General features: G+C 48.7%; 1 protein-coding gene across 3 annotated transcripts in view; it reads left to right on the forward strand.

Annotated features, from left to right (window-relative positions):
- IGDCC3 (immunoglobulin superfamily, DCC subclass, member 3) overlaps window positions 1-21,648 on the forward strand; it is a 120,598-nt gene that overhangs the window by 71,698 nt on the left and 27,252 nt on the right. For all 3 annotated transcript variants that reach the window (XM_014946153.1, XM_014946154.1, XM_014946155.1), the window contains 4 exons: window positions 1,809-1,953; window positions 5,117-5,247; window positions 12,220-12,357; window positions 18,901-19,059. In XM_014946153.1, the coding sequence (XP_014801639.1) occupies window positions 1,809-1,953; window positions 5,117-5,247; window positions 12,220-12,357; window positions 18,901-19,059 (573 nt within the window). The remainder of the gene's footprint in view (window positions 1-1,808; window positions 1,954-5,116; window positions 5,248-12,219; window positions 12,358-18,900; window positions 19,060-21,648) is intronic.

Here is a 21,648-nt window from a genome sequence, read left to right on the forward strand (position 1 = left end):
CAAACCATTCTATGATTCTATGATTCTAAAAGAAAAGGCTCAAAGAGCTGGGACTTTTTAGCTTCGAGAAGAGAAGACTAAGGGGAGACCTCATCTATGTTTACAAGTTCCTAAAGGGTGGGTTGAAGGATGATGGAGCTGGACTCTTTTCAGTGGTTTCTGGTGATAGGACAAGGGGCAACGGGCACAAGCTGGAGCATAGAAAGTTCCATTCAAATATGAGAGAAAACTTCTTTACGGTGAGGGTGACAGAGCACTGGAACAGGCTGCCCAGGGAGGTCGTGGAGTCCCCTTCTCTGGAGATCTTCAAGACCTGCCTGGATGCAGTCCTGAGTAATGTGCTCTAGGTGTTCCTGCTTTAGCAGGGGAGTTGGACCAGATGATCTCTAGAGGTCCCTTCCAACTCTGACAATTCCTTGATTCTGATTCTGTCACCTTCTGCTGGTGTGTTCCCCTCTGTCTGGAGCGTTGCACGGCCACCTCCTGGTCCTCCTCCCCATCAGCACACCCCGACGTGGGGCTGGCTCCTCATCCCTCCTCAAGGCTGCAAAACCTTCCAGACCCTACGACCGTGTGGGGCTGGGGGCTTTGCTCCGTGTTACTCCATCAGCTTAACAAATCTGCAGTGCAGGGCGGGTGGAGAGCGGTGGCTGGGGGAGCAGGGCAGGTTAATGCAACACATATTTAATGTATGATTGCTAATGGCCATCTCCCATCTGCCTGAGCCCAACTGGAGTTTGCAGATGAGTGATTAAGCCGCCCTGACACATAGGCAGCTTGTTCCTTAGCAGAGGTACATTCATTACACTTCACACATACGAAAGGGGACGGGGGTTTCTCGCTGGGGAGAGGGGTGTTATCGGGTTGGGGTGGCGGAGCAGGGGGCTCTCTTACAGTTTATTTGGTATGATAATGTGAGAGATCTTCCTGCGGATGCGGCGCTATAAATGAATCATGAGCTAAATAACCACTGGGATGTTTATTAGCTTCGAATATGTTTATTGCGGAGTCAACAGGCAGCACCTTCCAATTAATTAATAGTAATAATTACTGTATTATTTATGTAGCTCTAACAGCGTGCCAGAGTCTTTCTGCACAATGGTTACAGCTGTGGCTGTGCTGAAGCTGGCTGGTCTGTATCATCCTGCGGGGGCACGCCGAGGTTTGTCATTTGCTGTGGGGTGGTCCCTGCCCCAAAAGCCTCAGTTGAGCTGCTGAGCTCTTGGCAGCTGCTCCTTCTATCCACTGAAGCCTGTTGCTCCCCAGCATGGGGATGTGACCGTTCCCTCCGTGGTGCTGGAAGGCAGAGTAGGCAGTGAGCTGGAGCATGTGCCAAACAGATGGAAATCAAGGGCTGCAAGTTTTATCAGGGTACCTTGGAGCTCTTTTGGTCCATAAACGAAATAGTCAAGCCATGCACATGAGAAGGAAATTTACAGCATAGAAGACATTAGCAGCCCCAGCAAGGATAGATATCTCATTTCTGATGTGAGCTTGGATCCAAAGCCTGCTGAAGTTCTTGACAATGACCTCCAGTAAGTGCCAATGTCTTGCATCAGTCTGTGCACGTCGCTGCCCCAGCCGACCTTGCTGTGGAGCATGTGGGTCATGGAGCACCACGGCAAGAACTTGCCACTACTCGTGCTTCTCCATGCAGGAGGATAGGCTGCAAACCAGCCTTCTGTTCTTGCATTACAATCCCATTTGCTGTCTCTGGGAAATGGGGATGTTTCCAGGTTGTGGGAAGTTGCTGGCAGTTGGATCTCTTTTCACACGTGAATATTTTTGTCTCTCTTTGTGTCTTCCAGCGATGTCTGACTTCCACATCCATCCTCAGAACGCAGTGGTGGAGGAAGGTGGTGTAGCCAGATTCCAGTGCCAGATCCATGGCTTGCCTGAGCCCGTCATCCTCTGGCAAAAGAACCGCATGCCAGTCAACACAGACAATGAAAGGTAGGACACATCCAAACCACATACTGCTGTCCTTTCTCCAGGTGGAAAAAGCTGGGCAGGCTTGCTCTTGCTCTCTCAGATGTGCTAGGACACAAGTGATTGGGGGCTGAGGGTCTTGGCCAGCATTTCTGCCGTGGACGACTCTTTCAGTTAATGCTGTGGGTTGTCTGGGCTCCTTCTGGCCAAATACCATGTGCAAACACTGCATCTCCTAGGAGATAAAGCCTGATGGCTGATTTTGGAGGGGGCAAGCGCTTGCATTGACCTTCCCTGATCAGCCCTCCTCCAGGTTTACTTTCCAGCATGAGGAGCCCACCCAGCAGTCGTGGCAGAGCTGGGGTATCTTTGCTATCCATCATCCCTCCGTGCATCCACTTTGTGCAGCTCTTTCCAAGCCAGATCCATGACTTAAGGTCTTGCACGTGGGCTCTGAACCCTTGCAAGTGCTGAATTGCACCGTGGCTTCTCAACTTTCTTTCCAGGGTTGACTCCCTTGTGGTGCTTTGTGTGTGGGCAGGAGGGAAGCTCTGACAGAGAGCATCCCACAGCACCCTGGGCTGCCGTTTCCCATCCTAAAGAGAAACCCCAGCTGCTCCCCCCTCTCTCCCTTTCCCCAGCCTAGACCTGGGACGGCACGTCCTCGCTTCCTGTGTTTGACAGGCTGCTCCCTTCACGTCGGAAACGTCCCTCATCACGGTTTGATCCCCCGAGCAGCAGGACAGGTGGCAGGAAACGCTCCGTGCTCCGTGCCGGCGGCCTCCGGCGGTCCCAGCTGCAGCTCGGGAGCCACACACCCCACGGTGGGACACAATCGGTCGCTGCACACCTCCACGGCGAGCTGCCCTCCCTGCCTTGGGAATAGGAGAAAGCAGGAAGCTGTAAATATTTTCCTGAAAGCCCCTATTCTTAAAGATGTCGGTTCTGCAGCAGAAGGTAGTTGGGTGCTTTGGAGGCAGGAGAAAACACGAGGGCTGGAACAATACCTGACCTTTTCAGCCTCGCGGTGAACTTACAGTAGAAGGACCCAAGAGGCCCAACCCTGCTGTGGAAAACTGCAACTGTCAGGTTTTGTTTTTCCTTGCATTTTTCAGCTGGGCTTTTTTTAGCCCAGCACAGGGCTGATTCGTTACACTTGATCTCCTCTGAAGGCTCCTTACTCACACCAGTGCTAAACTGGGGATGTGGCAGAGCAGGACAAGTGATCCGAGGTGCTGTCAGTGGAAGGAAGGGCTGCAGAACTGGGCTTGACACCTTCTGTGCATCCCGATGAGATGTTGCAGGACGGATGAATTTACCTTGAAGTCTTTCATCCATTATTGCTCCTTTCCACTTGAACCCAGGGTCCCAGGCGTGGAGATGGTCAGAGATGTGCCAGGGATTTAAATGTGATCAGGAATTCTTTGCTCCAAGACTGAGGAGCTCCAAGGCTGACAGGACTAAGGATCTCCAAGGGCTCTCCAACCCAGAGAGCCCCAAGCTGTTTCTCCTCCGGGGCAGAGAGCTTGCCCAAGCCGTGGAAGACACGGGCTAGGAGCAGCTTCCCTACATCCAGTGTCCTGATTTTGAACATATTTGGCTTTTTGTAGCAGTAAAGTTGCTGGGAAAGGTTTTTATTGTCAGCTCAGTAGATTAATCTCTGACACCAACGGGCTTGGGTGATGAGGGCTGCTTCTCTAACTGAATTGGATTTCTGCATTAATCACGCTTGATGCATTTCTGCGTATAAAGTGTATATAAATTTGTATGCTGAGTCTTGCACTTGGAGGCTTTGAAGGCAGAATAATGGCTTTGGAATTGAATCTTCTAATGCTGTGGGCAGATTGTTAACAAAAATGAAGGCTTCTTGTGGTATAATTCATCCAAAACAATGGGCATTTTAAAGTCCCAGAGAGATTGCAATCAACTTCGGGACGTGTAAAACTGATTGCTCTCACGCTGCCACCGCGACCGAGGCGCGCGTTTGGAACCCGGAGCAGGGAGCAGGTTATAGGCACTTAACCATATGCTGATATGGAAAAAGATATTCCTCATCTTCCAGACGGAAATGGATTATTAACTCATCACAGTGTAATGACTTACTACCAGCCAATTTAAACACATGGTTGCCGAGCAACCTGTAATGTATGTATACATGTATGTGTGTATGCATGCATGATTTGAATGTACCTATGTTTTAAATATATAAAATATTTATTGATATTTATGTAGGCCCACTCGGTACACATTTCAAACATGACTTTCCATGCATTTGAGGTTTTAAGGGCGTGTGGATTTGAGTCCTGGAGCTGGGAATATGGAGCACACGGTTCCCCTGATGCTTGTCCATGGTCACTGTGCTTCAGATGATGAGTGGTGACTTCCACCTCAGCTCCGTTCAGCTGCCAATGCACTGCCAGAGCTTTTCCACAGGTCAAACAGGAAACATCTACTTTGTAGATCCTTTCCTAAGGATGCATCAGAAGGCAAAGAAAGGGAATGGATCCAGTGGAGGGCCATGAAAATGATCAAAGGGCTGGAGAACCTCTCCTACGAAGACAGGCTGAGAGAGTTGGGGTTGTGCAGCCTGGAGAAGAGAAGGCTTCGGGGAGACCTTATAGCCCCTTCCAGTCCCTAAAGGGGGCTACAGGAGGGATGGGGAGGACTCTTTATCAGGGAATGTAGTGATGGGACGAGGGGTAATGGTTTTAAATTGAAAGATGGGAAATTTAGATTAGATACTGAAAAGAAATTCTTTACTGTGAGGGTGGTGAGACACTAGAACAGGTTGCCCAGAGAAGCTGTGGCTGCCCCATCCCTGGAGGGGTTCAAGGCCAGGCTGGATGGGGCTTTGAGCAACCTGGTCTGGTGGGAGGTGTCCCTGCCCAGGGCAGGGGGTTGGAACTCGATGATCTTTAAGATCCCTTCCAACTCTAACCATTTTATGATTCTACAACATAACCCCCTATAAAAAGAAGATGAGAGGCTCAAATATCCAAAAATAATGAAGAACTGATGCAGGGATAAGCACGGGCTCAGCCTGCGGGGGCTGCATCACGTGGGTGGTACTGGTGCCTCTGCAGCGGGATGTGGGGAGCCAGCCTGCCCCAGCTGTGTGGGAGTGCATCCTGCTTTCATATCACGTCCTGCTTTGCAAATTTTTGTTTCTGCTTTTCTCTCCCCACAGGTACACGCTGCTTCCCAAGGGGGTCCTCCAGATTACGGGGCTGAGGGCAGAAGACAGTGGGATTTTTCACTGCGTTGCTACCAACATTGCTAATGTGAAGTTCAGCCGGGAGGCCAGGCTCACCGTGTCAGGTTAGTACCAGTGAACACTGTCCTGACTGTCTGTCCTTCCAACTTTTTCTTCCCACTCCTGGTCTGGACCAGGACAGTTGCAGAGAGCTTCAGGCTAATGGCACTGAGAATCTTCCCTCTGTCCAGCCATAACACCTTCCTTATTCTGGATTGTAACTAGTTCCTGCCAGATCAGTGCGTTTGATAGCAGATAAATCTGTCTCTCTGCCTTTAAATTAGTGCCAGTTTCTGGGCAGAGGAAGGACGGCGAGAAAATGAGTTACAGCAGCTTTACATTAAATAAATTCTTTTGGAAATGTGGAAGATTCATCATTTCCTTATGAGACCTGCCCACTCTGGAAGTAATTGCAGCACACAGGGTGATCAATTATTTATCTAATGGGGGAATTATGTTCTGTAGGCTGTTAGCATTGCATCATGACCCAGGCAGGCTAACCTTGCTTTGGAAGGCGAGAAGGAGAAGCCCTGAGCACCCCAGGCTGAATTTTAACTTTGTCCTCCAGCCACACTTGAAGTCAGTGACAGAAACAGGTTTTCACCTCTGAAAGCTCCAGCTGAAGAAATGACGGTGCTTTATGGTCTCCTCTCCAAAAAAAAAGGGCCAAAATCACATACTTGCTGTTTGGACTCGTGCTGCCAGAGGTAGGATGTGATGAAGCCATTAAGGGCAGACCAAAGCAATCCACATCCATGCTTTGCATGTGCACAAGTTTGACCTGTTTGTGAAAGCACACAAGAGGACATGTGGAAGTGACCTTGGGGACAGTGAAGGAGGGATTAGGGTGCAAATACACCACCGTGTTTCTGTAGCTGTGCTGCTCTGCCCATTGCCCATCCCTCTCCTTGCTGTCCGTGTAGGACCCAAGCTGATCTCTTGGAGATCTCAGCAGCCAGTTTCTAAACCTGACATTAGATTGTCACTTTTTAGTTAGGCTTTCTTCGTTTGTCAGTCTTTTTAATTTAAAACACTTTTAGCTTCAGAAGTCTCTCTTGATGTTTCAATAGCTGCTCCTAGTACGAAGGAAGTGGGAAGTATTAAGTCAAACCATACAACCCAACCAGATCAAGCAGCCAGGGGTGAATGACACTTTTATGCCCTCTCCTTGGAAATGCCTTTGATGTGCTCAGCCTCCTTCTCTGAAAACAGGACAGCTTGCTCCTCCTGAACTTCAGAGCGTTTGTGGGTTACCTTCAGAGATGATAAGAGTGCCATAGAAGTAGTCACCTGCAAATTATGGCTATGTCCTGCTGGCAGGGTGGCCTCTGAGATAAAGGACTCTGTGCAGGTCAGAACTGCCCTGAGATGGTGGGTGCCCACTGTGGTCTCCTGTGAGAGCAGTGGTGATGCATCCGTGGCTCTGTGCTGGGCAACCATCCCAGGTTCCCTGTGGAAATGGAGATTACAGCTTGGGAGATAAGAGGCAAGGGAAGTCTGTGTAGGGCTGGGTGGGTGTGTGTTTCTCTGTGAGCTTTTTTTGATTTGCAGCAAAGGTTTTTTCCTCCCACCCCACGGTGAGCTGTGATCCTCCTGTCCATCAGATACACATGGTTGTTGGTAGCCAGTGGCTGGAGGCTTGCCAGTGTATGTCTGTATCTCACACCCTCCCAAACAGCTGACTGGTCAGTGGGTCTGGAGTGGGAGACTTAATCCCTGTCCCAGGTGCCAGAACAGCCTCTCCTGATGGTAAAAAAGCAACTTGTGTGTGAAATGGGGTGAAGCTGCAGAGAGAGCGATGCTGTGTACGTCAGCTCTGATGGGGAAAGAAAGCAGGTTAACTGGTTCTGAAAGACCTGGCAGCTTTTGGTGCCTGTTTCTTATCTGTTTTCTTGATCTGTGTGAACAGTAGCCACGTGGAGGGAAGAAGGACCAGTAAATTATCAGCGTGGTGAAGTTCTTTGTGTCAATTTACCGGTCTGAGTTACTATTTCTCGCAGGACAGAAAGTGCTAGTTGTTCTCATCTGACCATCCCTCACTTCAGATGGATGTTTTCCAGGTTTCCTGTCTGTAAAACATTTGTGGTTTTTTCTCTTCCTTAAAAGCAGTCGGATGATGAATGCGGGCACCGTGTGTAAGTGTCTGTTGAAGGGTTTGATCCACGCTCCAGTGACTGCATGTCAGCAGAGCTGCCGTCACGGGAGGTTTGCATGCTCTCAGCCCCTGGAAAACCCCTTGCACTGGGTTAAACCTCGGTGAAAATGGTTTGTGCTTTGTGGTGTTTGCCAAGAGCACACCTATATCTGTTAGACCGGGGCGGCAGGTATGTGCTAGCATGTTGCAGGTATGTGCTAGCATGTTAACCCTAGGCTTTGGCACGCCAGCAGAGGCTATGGTTTGCTGCAGAGGTGGCACAGGGACGTTGCTTCACTTGTTCTGGGTGTTGTGTCAGTAAATACTGAACTAACTCGAGTGCTGTTGTGCACATGGAGTTTGCCATGGTGGGGTGAGCAGGAATCCTGCAAATCTTTCCGTCACCTCCCTCTTGTGTAGAGGGGTAAAGGGGATGGTGCTTCCTGCTCCCTGTCACAGCAGGAGGGCTCCTTCTCCTCTTAACAGGGCAGCAGCTTCAGCCATTGCTTCACCCACAGAAAAGCACAGAATCGCAGAATCTTCTAGGTTGGAAGGGACCTCAAAGATCATCTTGTCCAACCGTCAACCTAACTGACAAAAATAGACACCTGCACAACAAACAAGAAGCATCACCATCACTAAACCATACCTCCCAGCACTACATCAACCTGTCTTTTGAACACCTCCAGGGATGGTGCCTCAACCACCTCCCTGGGCAGCCCATTCCAATGGCTGATAACCCTTTTGGTGAAAAAATTTTTCCTAATCTCCAGCCTGAACCTCCCCTGGTGTAACTTGAGGCCATTTCCTCTCGTCCTGTCGCCTGTGACTTGGGAGAAGAGACTGACCCCCACCTCTCTACCCCCTCCTTTCAGGGAGTTGTAGAGAGCACTAAGGTCTCCCCTCAGCCTTCTCTTCTCCAGGCTGAATAACCCCAGCTCCCTCAGCCTCTCCTCATAAGACTTGTGAGGCACCGCTTTCTGCCTCACTGGGGTTTCCAAACTGAGCCCTGGCTGGGGATGGAGAGGACTGAGGTCTGGAGAACAAGTCCTATGAGGAGAGGCGGAGGGAACTGGGCATGTTTAGTCTGGAGAAGAGGAGGCTGAGGGGAGCCCTCATTGCCCTCTACAACTCCCTGAAAGGAGACTGTAGAGAGGTGGGGGTTGGCCTCTTCTCCCAAAGGAATAATGACAGGACCAGAGGTAATGGTATGAAGCTGTGGCAGGGGAGATTCAGATTAGATATTAGGAAGAATTACTTTACTGAAAGAGTGGTCAGGCACTGGAACAGCCTGCCCAGAGCAGTGGTGGAGTCACCTTCCCTGGAAGTATTTAAGAAACATGTAGACATGGCTCTTCAGGGCATGCTCTAGTGCCCAAGATTATTGGTTTGTGGTGGGATGTAGTGTGTGGGGTTGTGGGTGTGGGGTTTAGTTGGTGGGTGGTGTTTTGGGGTTTGTTGTTCTTGTGGTGGTTTTTTTGTTTGTTTGTGTTTTTTGTTTTGGTTTGGTTTGGTTTTTTTGTGGTTGGACTCGATGATCTCGGAGGTCCCTTCCAACCACTAAGATTCTGTGATTCTGTGAGAAGGGTTTTGGGAGCAGCTGCCCTGCAGGGCACTGCACAGCCCGGCTGGAGAAGAGGAGGAGGAGGAGGGTGGCTGCCTGCAGGGGATGAAGAAGCCTGCTTGTAGCAGTCTCCTTCCTCTCGCCGGCAGCGGTGGCGGGGCTGCCAGCAGCAGGGATATGTCTTCCAGCCCTACTGATTGATTATTTTCAAGTGCCTGCTTAGCGGAGATGCTCCCGAGGGGCTGCCTGCCTCTCTGTGCTGACACCTTTTCAGCGCGAGCTGCGGCTCTCTCCCCTGCTCTCCTTTTGATCAAGATCTAACAGCCCGTGCTGGCGATGCTCCCGTCCCTGCTAGAGTGCCTGTCACTCCTGGCAGTGCTGGGGACCTCCCCATCCTCCCAGAGATTGCTGCTGGCAGGGTCCCTGGGGACCACGTGCATCATTAGAGCCTTTTTCCCTTTCAAAACAAATCCCCCCCCCTCCTCCGGCGTTGCCCTGAACCCTGTTGTGCTCCAGCAGTGCTCGCTTGGCCACAAGTCCCTCGTTTTGTCACTCCTTCCTTCCTGACCCTGCATCAAAGAGCTTTTCTGCTTGGTGAAAGAAGCCTCCTCCCCGATGGTTGGGCATGGCCAACCCCATTGTGTGGTGCTGGTGTCTGATCAGTGTGTTCCTGCTGGGTCACCATTCCTTCTGGCCTTGGAGGTGGCACTGCCGTGGGTGTTGGGCTTGGCAGCAACGTGTCCATTATGTGGCCTTTTGTAGGAGAAGGTGAGCAGTGGTGGAAATGCCACTTCCAGAGCTGGGTAGGGTTTGGCCAAACTCAGGGAGCTGAGCCCAAGCCCAAAAACCTGAATATTTAAGACTCAGGGTATAATCACAGAATCATCTAGGCTGGAAGAGACCTTCGGGATCATCAAGTCCAACCATCTACCCTACTCTAAAGTTCTCCCCTACACCATATCCCCCAACACCACATCTAAACGGTTCTTAAACACAGCCAGGGATGGGGACTCAACCACCTCCCTGGGCAGCCTATTCCAATGCCCAACCACTCTCTCTGTGAAGAATTGTTTCCTAATGTCCAGCCTAAACCTACCCTGGCGCAACTTGAAGCCATTACCCCTTGTCCTATCATCTGTAACTTGGGAGAAGAGACCGACCCCCATCTCTCTACACCCTCCTTTCAGGGAGTTGTAGAGAGCGATAAGGTCTCCCCTCAGTCTCCTCTTCCCCAGACTGAACAACCCCAGCTCCCTCAGCCTCTCCTCATAAGACTTACAAAAATCAAAGAATGTGATTTATAATAAATCAAAGAATTTGATTTTTAAATATATTTTATTGTCAAAATAGAGTCAAAATTCTGCTTTGGTCTCAGCTCCCGTTTACTGATATTCTTGGGTGACCTTGGACAATTCGTTTCATTTCTCTCTGTTTTGAAATATTGAAATCCCTGTATAATACGATGATAATATCGTATTATTCTAAGCGTGAACATTTAGTATTGTGATTTAGAACAATAAATCTACATGGGTTTTAAAGGCGCTCCGAGGTACTGAGAGGGAAGGTATTGTTTTTCAGATCTCTTGGGGTTAACCAGCCGGTCGTATGAATTTATTGTGCATTCTGGTTCTCATCAAAAAATCTGCATTTTATGGCTTGCAGTGAAATGCATTTAAGTGAGAAAGTCAGCTCTTAAGTCACACTGACACGGTGATTTTTCTTGGATTTTGCCCATTTAGACACAACCTCCGAGTGGCTTTATCGCTCCTCGTTTAGCCCCTGTAGGAGCGATTAACAAAGAGCTGCTCTGATCTGTGCTTGCCCTTGGACCGCTGCGAAATCCCTCTGCTAACACCCTGACTTCAGCCCCTGAGCTGCTGTGACAGGGTAATGCTGGAAAGTGCAGGAAAAAAACAGAATTTGGGCTTGGAGCAAAGCCCTAGGAGATAGTTTTTGATGGGTCGCTTCTCTTTAACAAGCCTTTTGGACATGGGAAGGTCCATGTACGGGAGTCAGCATGGGATGGTCCCCACAGCAAAGCTTGGCCCATGGCAGAGCTCAGCTCCCCAGCCCTCCCCGTGCCCCTTTCCTGCTCGGGGGCAGACGACTGACCCAAGTATTTCTCTCCCCAGGTGTACAGAGCATTTTTTGCCAGCAGCGGCTGTCAGATTGTTGAAATTCCTTAAACACTGCTTGACCTCAGCATTTCTGGAGTATAACCCAGCTCTCCTTGGAAAAGGGGAGAAAACTAGCACAGAGATTACCAGTGTTCCTGTTTACTGGTGGAGAAATGAGAATTTCTCCTTTTTTTCCTCCTCTCCAGCTCCCAATAAAAGGGAGTGAAGGCTGAAGGGAGCTTTTGCCCAGGGATAAGGCACTTTTTAGGGACTCAGGAGATGTGGGTTCAGCAGTGGTGTACCTGACACAGGGTGATGTTTATGTCCCACAGCCTCCACCTGTCTGGTGAAATGTAGTTTCTTTTGCTTGTCTGGTTTCCAGAGTCCTCGTGCCAGGACTTTATTAAGGTTTGTGCATCATCTTGTACGATGGGTTTTGTTCTTGGTTGCTGCCACTTGGGGCTACTGTCGTGCAAATAAACGATGAGTGATTCATGGTGAACAATGAGTCATGATGGTATCAGAGCAAAGTGATGCAGCCTCTCCCTGCACCCAGTTACACCAGAGTGGGCCAGGACAGGGGAAATGACCCCCCTCGGGGCTGCTGTCATCAGAGGAATTCCCTTGAGATCCTCAAGGGAAGGAGATCCTCAAGGAGATCCTCAGCAGGAGCCAGGGACTGGCACCTCCGTCACTCTCCATGTCCTAGGACAGGGCTTTTGGAGCAAGTGGCACCAACAGCATGAGAGGATGCTTGTAGAGAGGCAGATTTAAGTGTCGTGGACTGCATGGATTACTTTATGGCTTGAGATGCTGAAAGGTAAAGCAACTCCTTCATTTATTTGCACTCCTGCCTGCACGAGCTGGCCTGGCAGCTTGTGTCCTCCCTATATACCCTGTTTTTCCTGCACATTCTGCTCGCTGCAGTTCCCAGTGTGGTTCCTTCTTTGTGCTGCCCCTACCTGGGTGTTCACGGGGCTGCTTGTGCCTGGGTGGGTTGGCTGAAGGGTTTTCCCTTGGAATATCAGCACAAACTTGAAACATGGTCAGGCAACGTGCCTGTCGTGCAGACATAGTGCTCCTTTTGTTTCACGTACATCTCAGATTTATTGAGGGTTCCACCAGCCGCTTCATTTGTGGTTGGAGGATGCATGAAGCCCTCAACGTTGCCATTAAACAAGAGAGAACCGGGTGCCTTTTAATGATGATGCTGTCCTTGCAGGCTCCCACTCCACCGTTTACAAGGACCCCATGATTCTTGTCGGGCCAGAGAACCTCACGCTGACGGTGCACCAGACGGCCGTGCTGGAGTGCATCGCAACGGGCAACCCCCGGCCCATCGTCTCCTGGAGCCGCCTAGGTAAGCCCCAGGGGGGACTGGGATTCCCTCCTCCTCCTCCTTCTCCTCTCCATTGCCATCGTGTGGGAAATAGGTAGGTGCCACTGACTGTTTTATGCAACAAGTGATTCACCCATTCCCTTCCCACTGGAGTTAATTGTAGGCTTGAAGTGCTTTTTTTTTATCCTCATGTCTCTGCTTTTGTTTTTTCTCTCTGCCAAGATCCTGTTTTTACCTGTGAGTGAAGTGGGTTGGTTAAACGTGTAGATGTTTCCGTGAAAGGTGATAATTTTGTCTTTTCTCGAGTGACAGCATCTTCTTCAGCTGCATCAAAAACATCACCGCTGTTGGCCTAGAGAAGCAAAATCATACACAAACACATCTTTCACCTAAAACAGACTTGAAAGAAACTTGCTGCCTGTTCAGGGAGTTTTAAAAAAGTGTTGAGGGGAAGAAAGTGTTTAAAGTAGCATGTCTGAAGCTCTGAAAAAAACAAATGCTTGCTGCTGGGGTCCGTGATATTTTTTTTAATCAGCAGGGAAACCAAAGGCAGTGTCTGATGGCATCGTACAAACAAGGAAGAGCAAAGTGCTGTGTTTCTCCCAGTCTGAAAGCAAGGGTTATTTTAGGCTCTCACTTTGTGATAGTAACTTGGAAGCTATTTTGCTCAGAGTGACACTTCCATTGCCCTACAGAAATGTGTGCTGAGCAAAGAGCTGATGGCTTTTGTTTTATCTTCCGGAGCTTGTAACTCCGCCTGTGCACACTGTGGGGTTGTGCTCAGTTAGGATTTCCCAAGCCCTTGTGATCTGCGAGGTCACGTCATTTTGGGATGCTAATCTGCCCGAGTCCCCCAAGGTGGCTGTGAAGCACAAACAGGGATAATCCTGCCTCGTGCTGCTGTGCTGGATGTGTGACTTCATCCCCATGAGTCCAGCTCATGGGCAGGGTGACTTCCCACTCCAGACAGGGGACGAGGACACGTATCCAGCATCAATCCAGCATTTCTCCCTGCTTGCCCTCCTGCTTGCATCCTCTGGTGCCTTGTAAAATCAGCTGGTGTCTGCCACTAGCTGCTTTTTTTTTTTTCCTCCAGAGCCATAACCGTCAGATTGATGCTGTTTTAAAAATTCCCCAGATAGGCTGTATCACTGTTTTGGTTCTCTTGGACACAAGGCGGCTCTACGTTAGCGCTCAACTATAATAAACTACTTTATAATTGCCTTAATTATAAGTGCTTATTACCTTCTTCAAAACACTTGTCTCTATAGAGCAGTACAATAATGAAGATGTAATAGCTTCGTGCGATGTTTGTCTGGATGGTCTGAGCTCAGCGTTGCCTTCCACCAAAAATAAATGCCCTCTCCATGCTGCTTCGCAGCACGGCAGCAGAATTAGAGCTGCTGAATGGGAAAGAGATCCCCTTATTTTCCCTCCCCTTGCCATCCAAAGCATTGTGAGATCTTATTTAATATTACACCAGCCTCGACAGTGATGTGTTGTACAGGCTCTCTGATGAGTTGGTGTGTCTCTCATCTCTTCCTAGCCATTTCAGAAGTGCTTTCATGTCTCCGTATCTCTGTGATCAGGAGGAGGTGGAGGGGTTTATGTTGGATGGGGAGGTCCTCCGAGCATCTGTCATCTGTACATGTGGCTTCCTCCCTTGGAGGGTCTCCTTCCTGAAGTTCCTCCTACAGAGCTGGTTCAGCTTAAATAACCAGTTAGTTTACTCAACTTAGAAAAACACTTTTAATCCACTCCCAGAAATCAAAAAGTCCATAGCCACAAAGTCTTAGAGAGATGCAGCTGATTTAGCAATAGCCCTAACTTAATTTAAACAAAAAAGGTCAATTGTATGACCTCTTTCTTGCCAGGCTGAAAGAAAGAAGAGTCATGTTATTGCCATAACGCCGGGACTTCGCAGAGGACACGCTGCCGTTTTGGAGTGTCTCTCTGAACCCCTCTGCTCACAGTTTTGACGTTGTGGCATTTCATCTATAAGAAAGGAGCAAAAGAGCAATTTTGCTTTTACAACATTTACACTTTTTGCTTTGGCTTTGCTAAAAGCTGACTGGTTTTTAGCCGGAAAGACAGGTATATTTTGCTTGAAGGAAATCATTCAAATTCTGGGCCGGTTTTTGAGTGTCACACAATCAATTTTGAATTTAATTTCCTTGGGAATATGTTGTAGCCCCTGACCACAAACAGAATTCCTGTGTCTCGCCGTGCATGAAATGTCAACATTCATTAGAGGGCAGGCTCTGAGAGAAATGTAAAATCATTAAGGGTTTGTTCAGGGAAGATAGGGTTTTTCCTTTCAGAGCTACGCACTTCAGGCTTGGACCTGTATGTGTGCACAAATGAATATCCTGGGCACTTACTGCAAAGCCTTTTGAATGAATGACGATTTTAATGTATCCTTACCCTTTAACTGACAGGCCACTGAGCTGGCCTCCATAAAAGGTACCAAGGCAGAATAATAAACTATTTAGAGAGATACAGAAAAGTGAGGCGAGAGAGAAAAGACAGTGATTATCTGATAGCGTTATACAGAAGTTGTCAGAAAGGGTCGCACAATGGGAAGGAAATTACTAAAGAGGGAGCCATTCAAGAAGTAAACTATACAACAATTGTAGGAGCCAATTAATTGGTAACTTATTGGACACAGAAGCTTGCAATAGATGGCTGACTGGTTGACAGGAGCACCGTTCCCGTAAGTGTTTAGAAATAATAGAGTAAATTTCACCACTTCACATACTGAATAGTCAACTGTTGCAATGTACTCTAAATATGCTAATCCACAGTGCCCAGTGTCCGCTGGAGCAGGAGACCCATGTGTCTAAAAAGTGGAAGGCTACTATGGCACAATACAAAGAATTCACAAAAGACCTAAATGATCAACATTAGAAAGTTGTTACTTTCTTTCTACTTGCTACTTATAAAAGAAAGGCGTTCGTGTTGTTGCATATTCATATCGCCTGGCACGTTTTAAGGGGTCTCCATAATTGGTGCTGGTGTGCCAATCACTTGGTTAGCAGGCAGAGAATGGGCTCCAGAAAGCATCACGTACACCTTGGAAAAATAAATAATGTGGCTCCCAAAAGGCAGGCATCTTTCATCCCGACTTTACCCCAGTGGGGGACCTGGAAGCCTCTACTTGTCCATAGCCAAGGTGTCTTTTGGGAGCATCTCCCATTTGGAGAATGGTCTCCTTCACCCCCATGGGGGACCTGGAAGCCTCTATTTTTCCATAGCCGAGGTGTCTTTTGGGAGCATCTCCCATTTGGAGAATGGTCTCCTTTATGAATTGGTTGCCTGGATGCTCTTCACAACCAGCTGAACCTCCCCCTTCTGCCTTCGTCAACTGAGGATCGACAGAGGGAATATCAGACATTTCCACCCAGATTGGCTTGTTTTCTGCTTTTGACTTCATAAAAAGAAGTAGAAGGTCATGTTAATGAGCTTGTGGTGTCCTGGGAGCTTTGGGAACTGAGAAACAGTGTTGGCTTTGGCAGTCTTTTGGATCTCCTTCATGGAGAGATGGAGAAGATGGAAAGCGATGCTTTCCAGTTGGAAGGTGGGTTTTCAGGGTTTGGATCTCTTGATCCAAGCCACTCTTGAGGTCTCTGTGTAAGTGAAACAGAGTTAAAATAGGTCACAACCTTTGCAATGCAGGTGTGCTCTGCACAGCACGTCTGGGAGGTGCGGGGCTTTCTGGATGCAAGGGATTTCTTGGGTAAATACTCTGTATTATTTATATGTGTTGTCAGTGTTACTAAATAGGACTTGATATTGGCTGAAGAGCTTCTAACTGATCACAGGGATGGCTCAGGTTGAGTGAGATATTATTTATATGTCTTGTCAGTGTTACTAAGTTGGACTTGATATTGGCTCTAGCTGATCACAGGGATGGCTCAGGTTGAGTGAGGCAATGGAATAAAAATGATGGAGCAGGCTGGGAAAGCAGAGATATTTCTCTAGAAGCCCTTTTCAGCACTCTTTGGAAGGGAGGAGTTGAGTAAGAGGCATATGGGATGATCTTTGCTGGCTGTGAGAGGTGGCCACGCTCCCTGAATCAAATGGCAGATCCCCTGAGGTTTCTGAGAGAGCTTGGAGAGCTTTGTTCTTCGGGGAAGTGAAAGATGCTTGGTTGACAGGAGACGTTTCTTCAGACCACCACACCTCTAATTAATAGTTGAAGCTTGAGAGGCAACTGAGGACGTATCGATGGTATTTGCGCTGCATGGAGAACCTGCTGCAGGCTGGGTCTTTGCATGCTTAAATTATGTAGCATGTTATAAATAATACAGTAAAACTACTGACATTCAAGTCACATTTCTGTGGTATTTCTTAAGGCAATGATGTGATGAAGCACCCAGGTATGGCCAATTCGTATCTTTCACTGGTCCTGCCCCTCCCTCGAGAGAGAGATTTGATTTTTAAGTCTGTTATAAATATGGATTTCCAAAAAAAAGTCTAGTTTAAAAGATGAAATCAAGTTCCATTTGAATTTAATTCAGACCTCTTTACACTTCAGTTCAAATGATGTTTGAAGGGAATGGTTCCTTCTTCCTGCTCGTTAAATGTGGGACAGGTCATGTTTTACTGTCCTTTTTATGACTGAGCCATTTACTGCAGCAGTGGCTCGGCCAGCTATGTGATCATTTAATCATTTAATGACGTTGTTTTTCTCTCTCTAAAAGACCTGAGCATTTTGCTTTGCAATGCAAATAATGAAGTGGTCTGGCATTGCCTGCCTAATGAAGCAAGGAAACCTTTAAGTTTAAAAATTTCCTGAAAAATGATATATAAGGAGCATGGCAGGAGATACGTTTGGGAAGTGCTTTGTAGCTTTCAATCCATGTTTTGGTGGCATTTCCTAGAGGATGCTGCCGTTGATCTGACATGGGATCCCTCACTCCTATGGTCCAGGCTTGTGAGCTGATGGACGTGCGCTGCTCGCACTAATGCTGCCAGAGACACTTGCTCCCCATCCCATCCCATCCCATCCCATGGGCATCCAAGCACTCGCTGGGCAGCAAGTTGCAAAGTGGCATTTCTGGGTTGATGGTTAATTTGTCCCGCTCCTTGAGTGCTGCTTTGTCTTCATGTTTCCCCAATCTATTCAGCGCTAAACGTCCCTGGTAACTGTTTTACCCACTGGATAATGACAATTTTTAAAACACATTGAACAGCCATTACCTGGCATCTCTCAGGAGGTGGCCCACAGGAGTGGAAACCAGCTAGAGCATCTCAGGTCTTCCCCCATCACCCATTCCTTCCTACGCAGCAGTTCTGGTTTTGTTTGGCTTCTTCCATTTCCCTTGCAAGATTAAGGCAAAGACCAACAGAACTTCCAGGAGGCACTTTTCAGATGAATTTTCCCTTTTACTGCCCACAACCTTGAAGCCCAAGACACAGGCTGTTCTGCTGTTGTGGATGGAGGGCTCATGGGATGGTCAGGTGGGGAGATCACCAGGGCTGGTTCTTGCTTCTCACATTTCTGTAGGTGCTTTAAACTCCCCCATGAGCAGGAGAGGAACTGGGTTCCTGTTAGCCATCTGATGAAAGCGTGCACCCTTTAACTGCTCCTCCAGTAAAACGACTCCCCTGCCTTGCCCCTCTGCTCCGACACCCTGACACATGCGAGGACTGATTTAGGGCTGCCTTTGTCAGACAGTGTCTTAAAACACAAACCAACGAAACAATAAAAAGCAATAGCCTGATACTAATGAAACACATTGTAATTAGAGCTGGCTGGGAATTTTCCAGTGAAAACAGGCTTTGTTGGAAAAAGGTGAATTCCCTGATACTGGGCTATTTCGCGTTAAGTGCTTCAATTCTGAAGACCTTGTGCTAGAGCCCAGGCATGTTTTTTGGAAACTTTGCTGCTCTCCTTCCAGCCTCCCTCAGACCCAGCACTCGGGATGGAGGCAGCCCTTTCCAGTTGCCCAGCTGAGCAAGATCTAATCACCAGCTCAGAGTTTGGCTCCTTGGCCCTGAGCTATTGTGTGCTCAAGAGCTAAGGAGTTGAAAATCCAGTGTTCATAGGGTTTCCGAAGCCACAAAAATTCATCAAAGCAGGCAAAAAGGCATAACTTCTGGCTCAGGAAATCTCCAAGTCATAAATTGCTGGGACAGTGCATTAGAGAAGCACTGCTGTAGGTTGGCTGGTCTTCTCCTTCCCAGAGCATCTCTGTTGGAAACAGGCTGGTTGGATCCCCGGTCAGTCTAACGTAAGAACCCAGGCAATGGCTCACAGAAACTGGTATGATTTAATTTGGTTTAACCACTTTATTGAAGTGTTCTGGATGCTTCATCTTAATCTGAACATGTGGTTGAAAGCTTTCACGTTTCCTGTGGTGGTATCTTGGTTTTTCAAGCAGACGAAGCATGGTTCTGGACAAACACATAAGAGAGAATCCTGGTTTTCTCCAGAAGGCAGTTCTGCTAAGAGCATCAGCTAAAACCTGCTGACTTTATTTGGCAAATCTCAGTTACAGAGCATGGAACCTCACTCAAAGCTCCAACATGTGACTCTTAACTCTTTTCTCCTTCTTTCAGACGGCCGCCCGATCGGCGTGGAGGGGATCCAGGTGCTGGGGACGGGAAATCTCATGATCTCAGACCTCACCGTGCAGCATTCTGGCATCTACGTGTGTGCTGCCAACAAACCTGGCACTCGGGTGCGAAGGACGGCCCAGGGCAGGCTCGTTGTGCAAGGTGAGCAAACCTGGGGCTTGGGGAGCGAGCGGTGTCCATCCTCACAGGCTCTGCGTGTTGCCCGGACACTGTGATGGGTTGGGTTGGGTTGGGTTGGACAGATGCTGACTTTGCTTCTCGGAGGGTATCAGACAAAGGAATTCTTTTCTAGGCACATGGTTTTCCACGGAAGTGAGTAGCAACCAGGTGTCATTCAACTGAGGCCTCAGCTGCATGGGTTGCAATGGTTTCCCACCCCATTACAGGCATTTATGTGGCTTAACGGGCACAGTTGTTGCTTGTTATCACACTAGTACATCTCAGCAGAAAGCCTGGGCTACATTTATCAGCCAAATTCGTTTCTCACCCCTGCATGGACCTTAGTGATATGGGGACAGGGGCTCTGTTCTCATATTAGACCCCTCTGCATGACAGATGTCACTCCTGCAGTGATAACCCAGAGTGGATATCACTCAGAGTATTGCTCTCCAGCTGAAATGGCACTAGGAAGTCTAAAACTATTTCCAAAAAGCCTCTTTTCTTTAGCAGTCAACACTGAGCCCCTTGCCAAGACGTGGGTAAAGCACATTTGGGGGAGATGCCCGGGAGATGCAGGTTGCTCCCCTTCCCCACACCAACTGTCCTGAAATGCCAATTTTAAAGAGTGATCCAGCTCAGAGTAGAGATCAACACTCAAGAAACCAAACAAATCCCTTCCTCTTGCTCCGTGTGACCAGTCTCCATGGTGAGGGGAGCCAGGCAAGTATTTCAGAAGGCAAATCCAGCTGGCAGCGTGCTCTGAATGGCAGTAATCCACCCCTGATTACAGGCACTCACCTCCTCTTCAAGCTAGTCCACTTAAAGCATCTCGCGCTCTCATCAGTTCACTCATTAACTATTGACTGATGATATCCTGAATCTAAAATTATACACCTCCTGCCGGAGTGAGCTAATTGAACCTTTCATGCTGGTGATGGGGAAAGTGCCCTGCTTCAACCCTGATGCTCACCTGACAGGTCCCGGCAGTGGCTGGCAGTGATTCGGCACCGCGCCGCTCCTGCAGCAGCCACGGTCCCTGGGTGCTGCCATCCCTGTCTCCCCGTTGCCTTGGGAGCAGCAAGGAACAATATAGAAATGCTTATACATACGCTGTGCCTCCTGAGTCCCATGTGCTGATCACACACAGCAGGAGGTGGAAACTCACAGTTTCTTTTGCTGTTGGGTTTCTGGGCGAGCCATGCAAGGAGGGGGCCTCCCAGCTGGCACACAAAATTAGCAAACGTCAGCCAGCTGACACTATGGCACACCTAAAAGTCCCCTTATTAAGAAACACAAGCCCAGGCATTAAGAACAACCCCTCTCTGCTGATACAAACCCTTTAGAGCTGAGGTCTACTCAAGCCACACGCAAAGCTGATGTACAGGAGGCAGGCAGGCAGGCAGAGCCAGAAGACATTACTTGGGAAATCTATGAAGTTGTAAAAAATACAGCTGTTGAATACTGTTGACTGCTCCTGTTTGCAACTGGATGAGAGAGGGAAAGGTAGCACAACTTCTCATTGCTACAGATGGGCAGTTTCCAGTCTCTTTGGAGACTTGAACATTAGTCCGTGAGCAGGTGGTCTAGAGCTGGAGTTCATCTGAGATTGATTTACGGTGGATTTTTGCCTGGGGAACCATGATGAGAGTTTATCCCTAAAATGATGGTCACAGGGCCATCACAGGCCAGCCTAGGTGTGGGAGGGGGATGCTCCTGCATTTGGCATTAGCAGAGAAGCTGGCAGGGGTATGGAGAAGCATGGCCAGCACATCCTTGGTGTAGCCCTTAGGCATGAGCTGTGGTGTCCAGGACTGCAACCTGTGTTGCCCATCTATATTTTGGGGGGGGACTGTCTTTACCCGGGGAAGGTAATGGCATACTCTGGCCAGGCAGCTGGACTCAGCCCAGGTTTTCTCACCCTCCCTCTGGAAGCAGCAGCTTTTCCTTCCTCCGAATCTCATTTTTCCTGAATTTTCCAGCTGAGAGCTACAAATGATTGCTGTTCAGGTTTGTCTGGGAAGAAAACACCGATAATGACTGACATGGGAGACTGTGGGTTTTATCTTTGTCAAGATGTCAGTGATGCAAATTACATCCGTAAAGAGAAAAAAAAAGCCAAGAGCGGGCTATCAAAAGCCTGGTTGGAGAGGAAGTTAGCACAGGGCAAGGACAATACAGCCTCCTCAAAGCACGCCAGGCCAGGTACTTGCTGCCTTTATGCGGGGGCCCTTGAAGGGCCTGGAGGCACAAATTAACTCGCCCCTGTCTTTTGAAGGAGGCAGAGTTTTATAGGTGGGAAACCGGGGGAGAAGGAGTGATGTTTCCTGTTGTAAGGCAAGGAGTTAGCGGGGAGGCTGGGGCTGAGACCACATCCACCCTCCTGCTGCCAGCGGTGGTCCTCATCCCCATCACAGCAGCAGCAGGGACAGAGGTGTCCTGGTGCAGGGCTGTGCTCTTGCTCTGGCAGTGATGTCCTTTGGCGTGGCGGGCTCTCCTTCAGATCATCTAACTCCATCTTATTATCTTCCTGGGAATTCCTCCTCCCTTCAGCCGAGAAGGCGTCAATCCCCC

The sequence above is a fragment of the Calidris pugnax genome, unplaced genomic scaffold, assembly GCF_001431845.1.
Source record: "Calidris pugnax isolate Ruff unplaced genomic scaffold, ASM143184v1 scaffold134, whole genome shotgun sequence".
Lineage (NCBI taxonomy): Eukaryota > Metazoa > Chordata > Aves > Charadriiformes > Scolopacidae > Calidris > Calidris pugnax.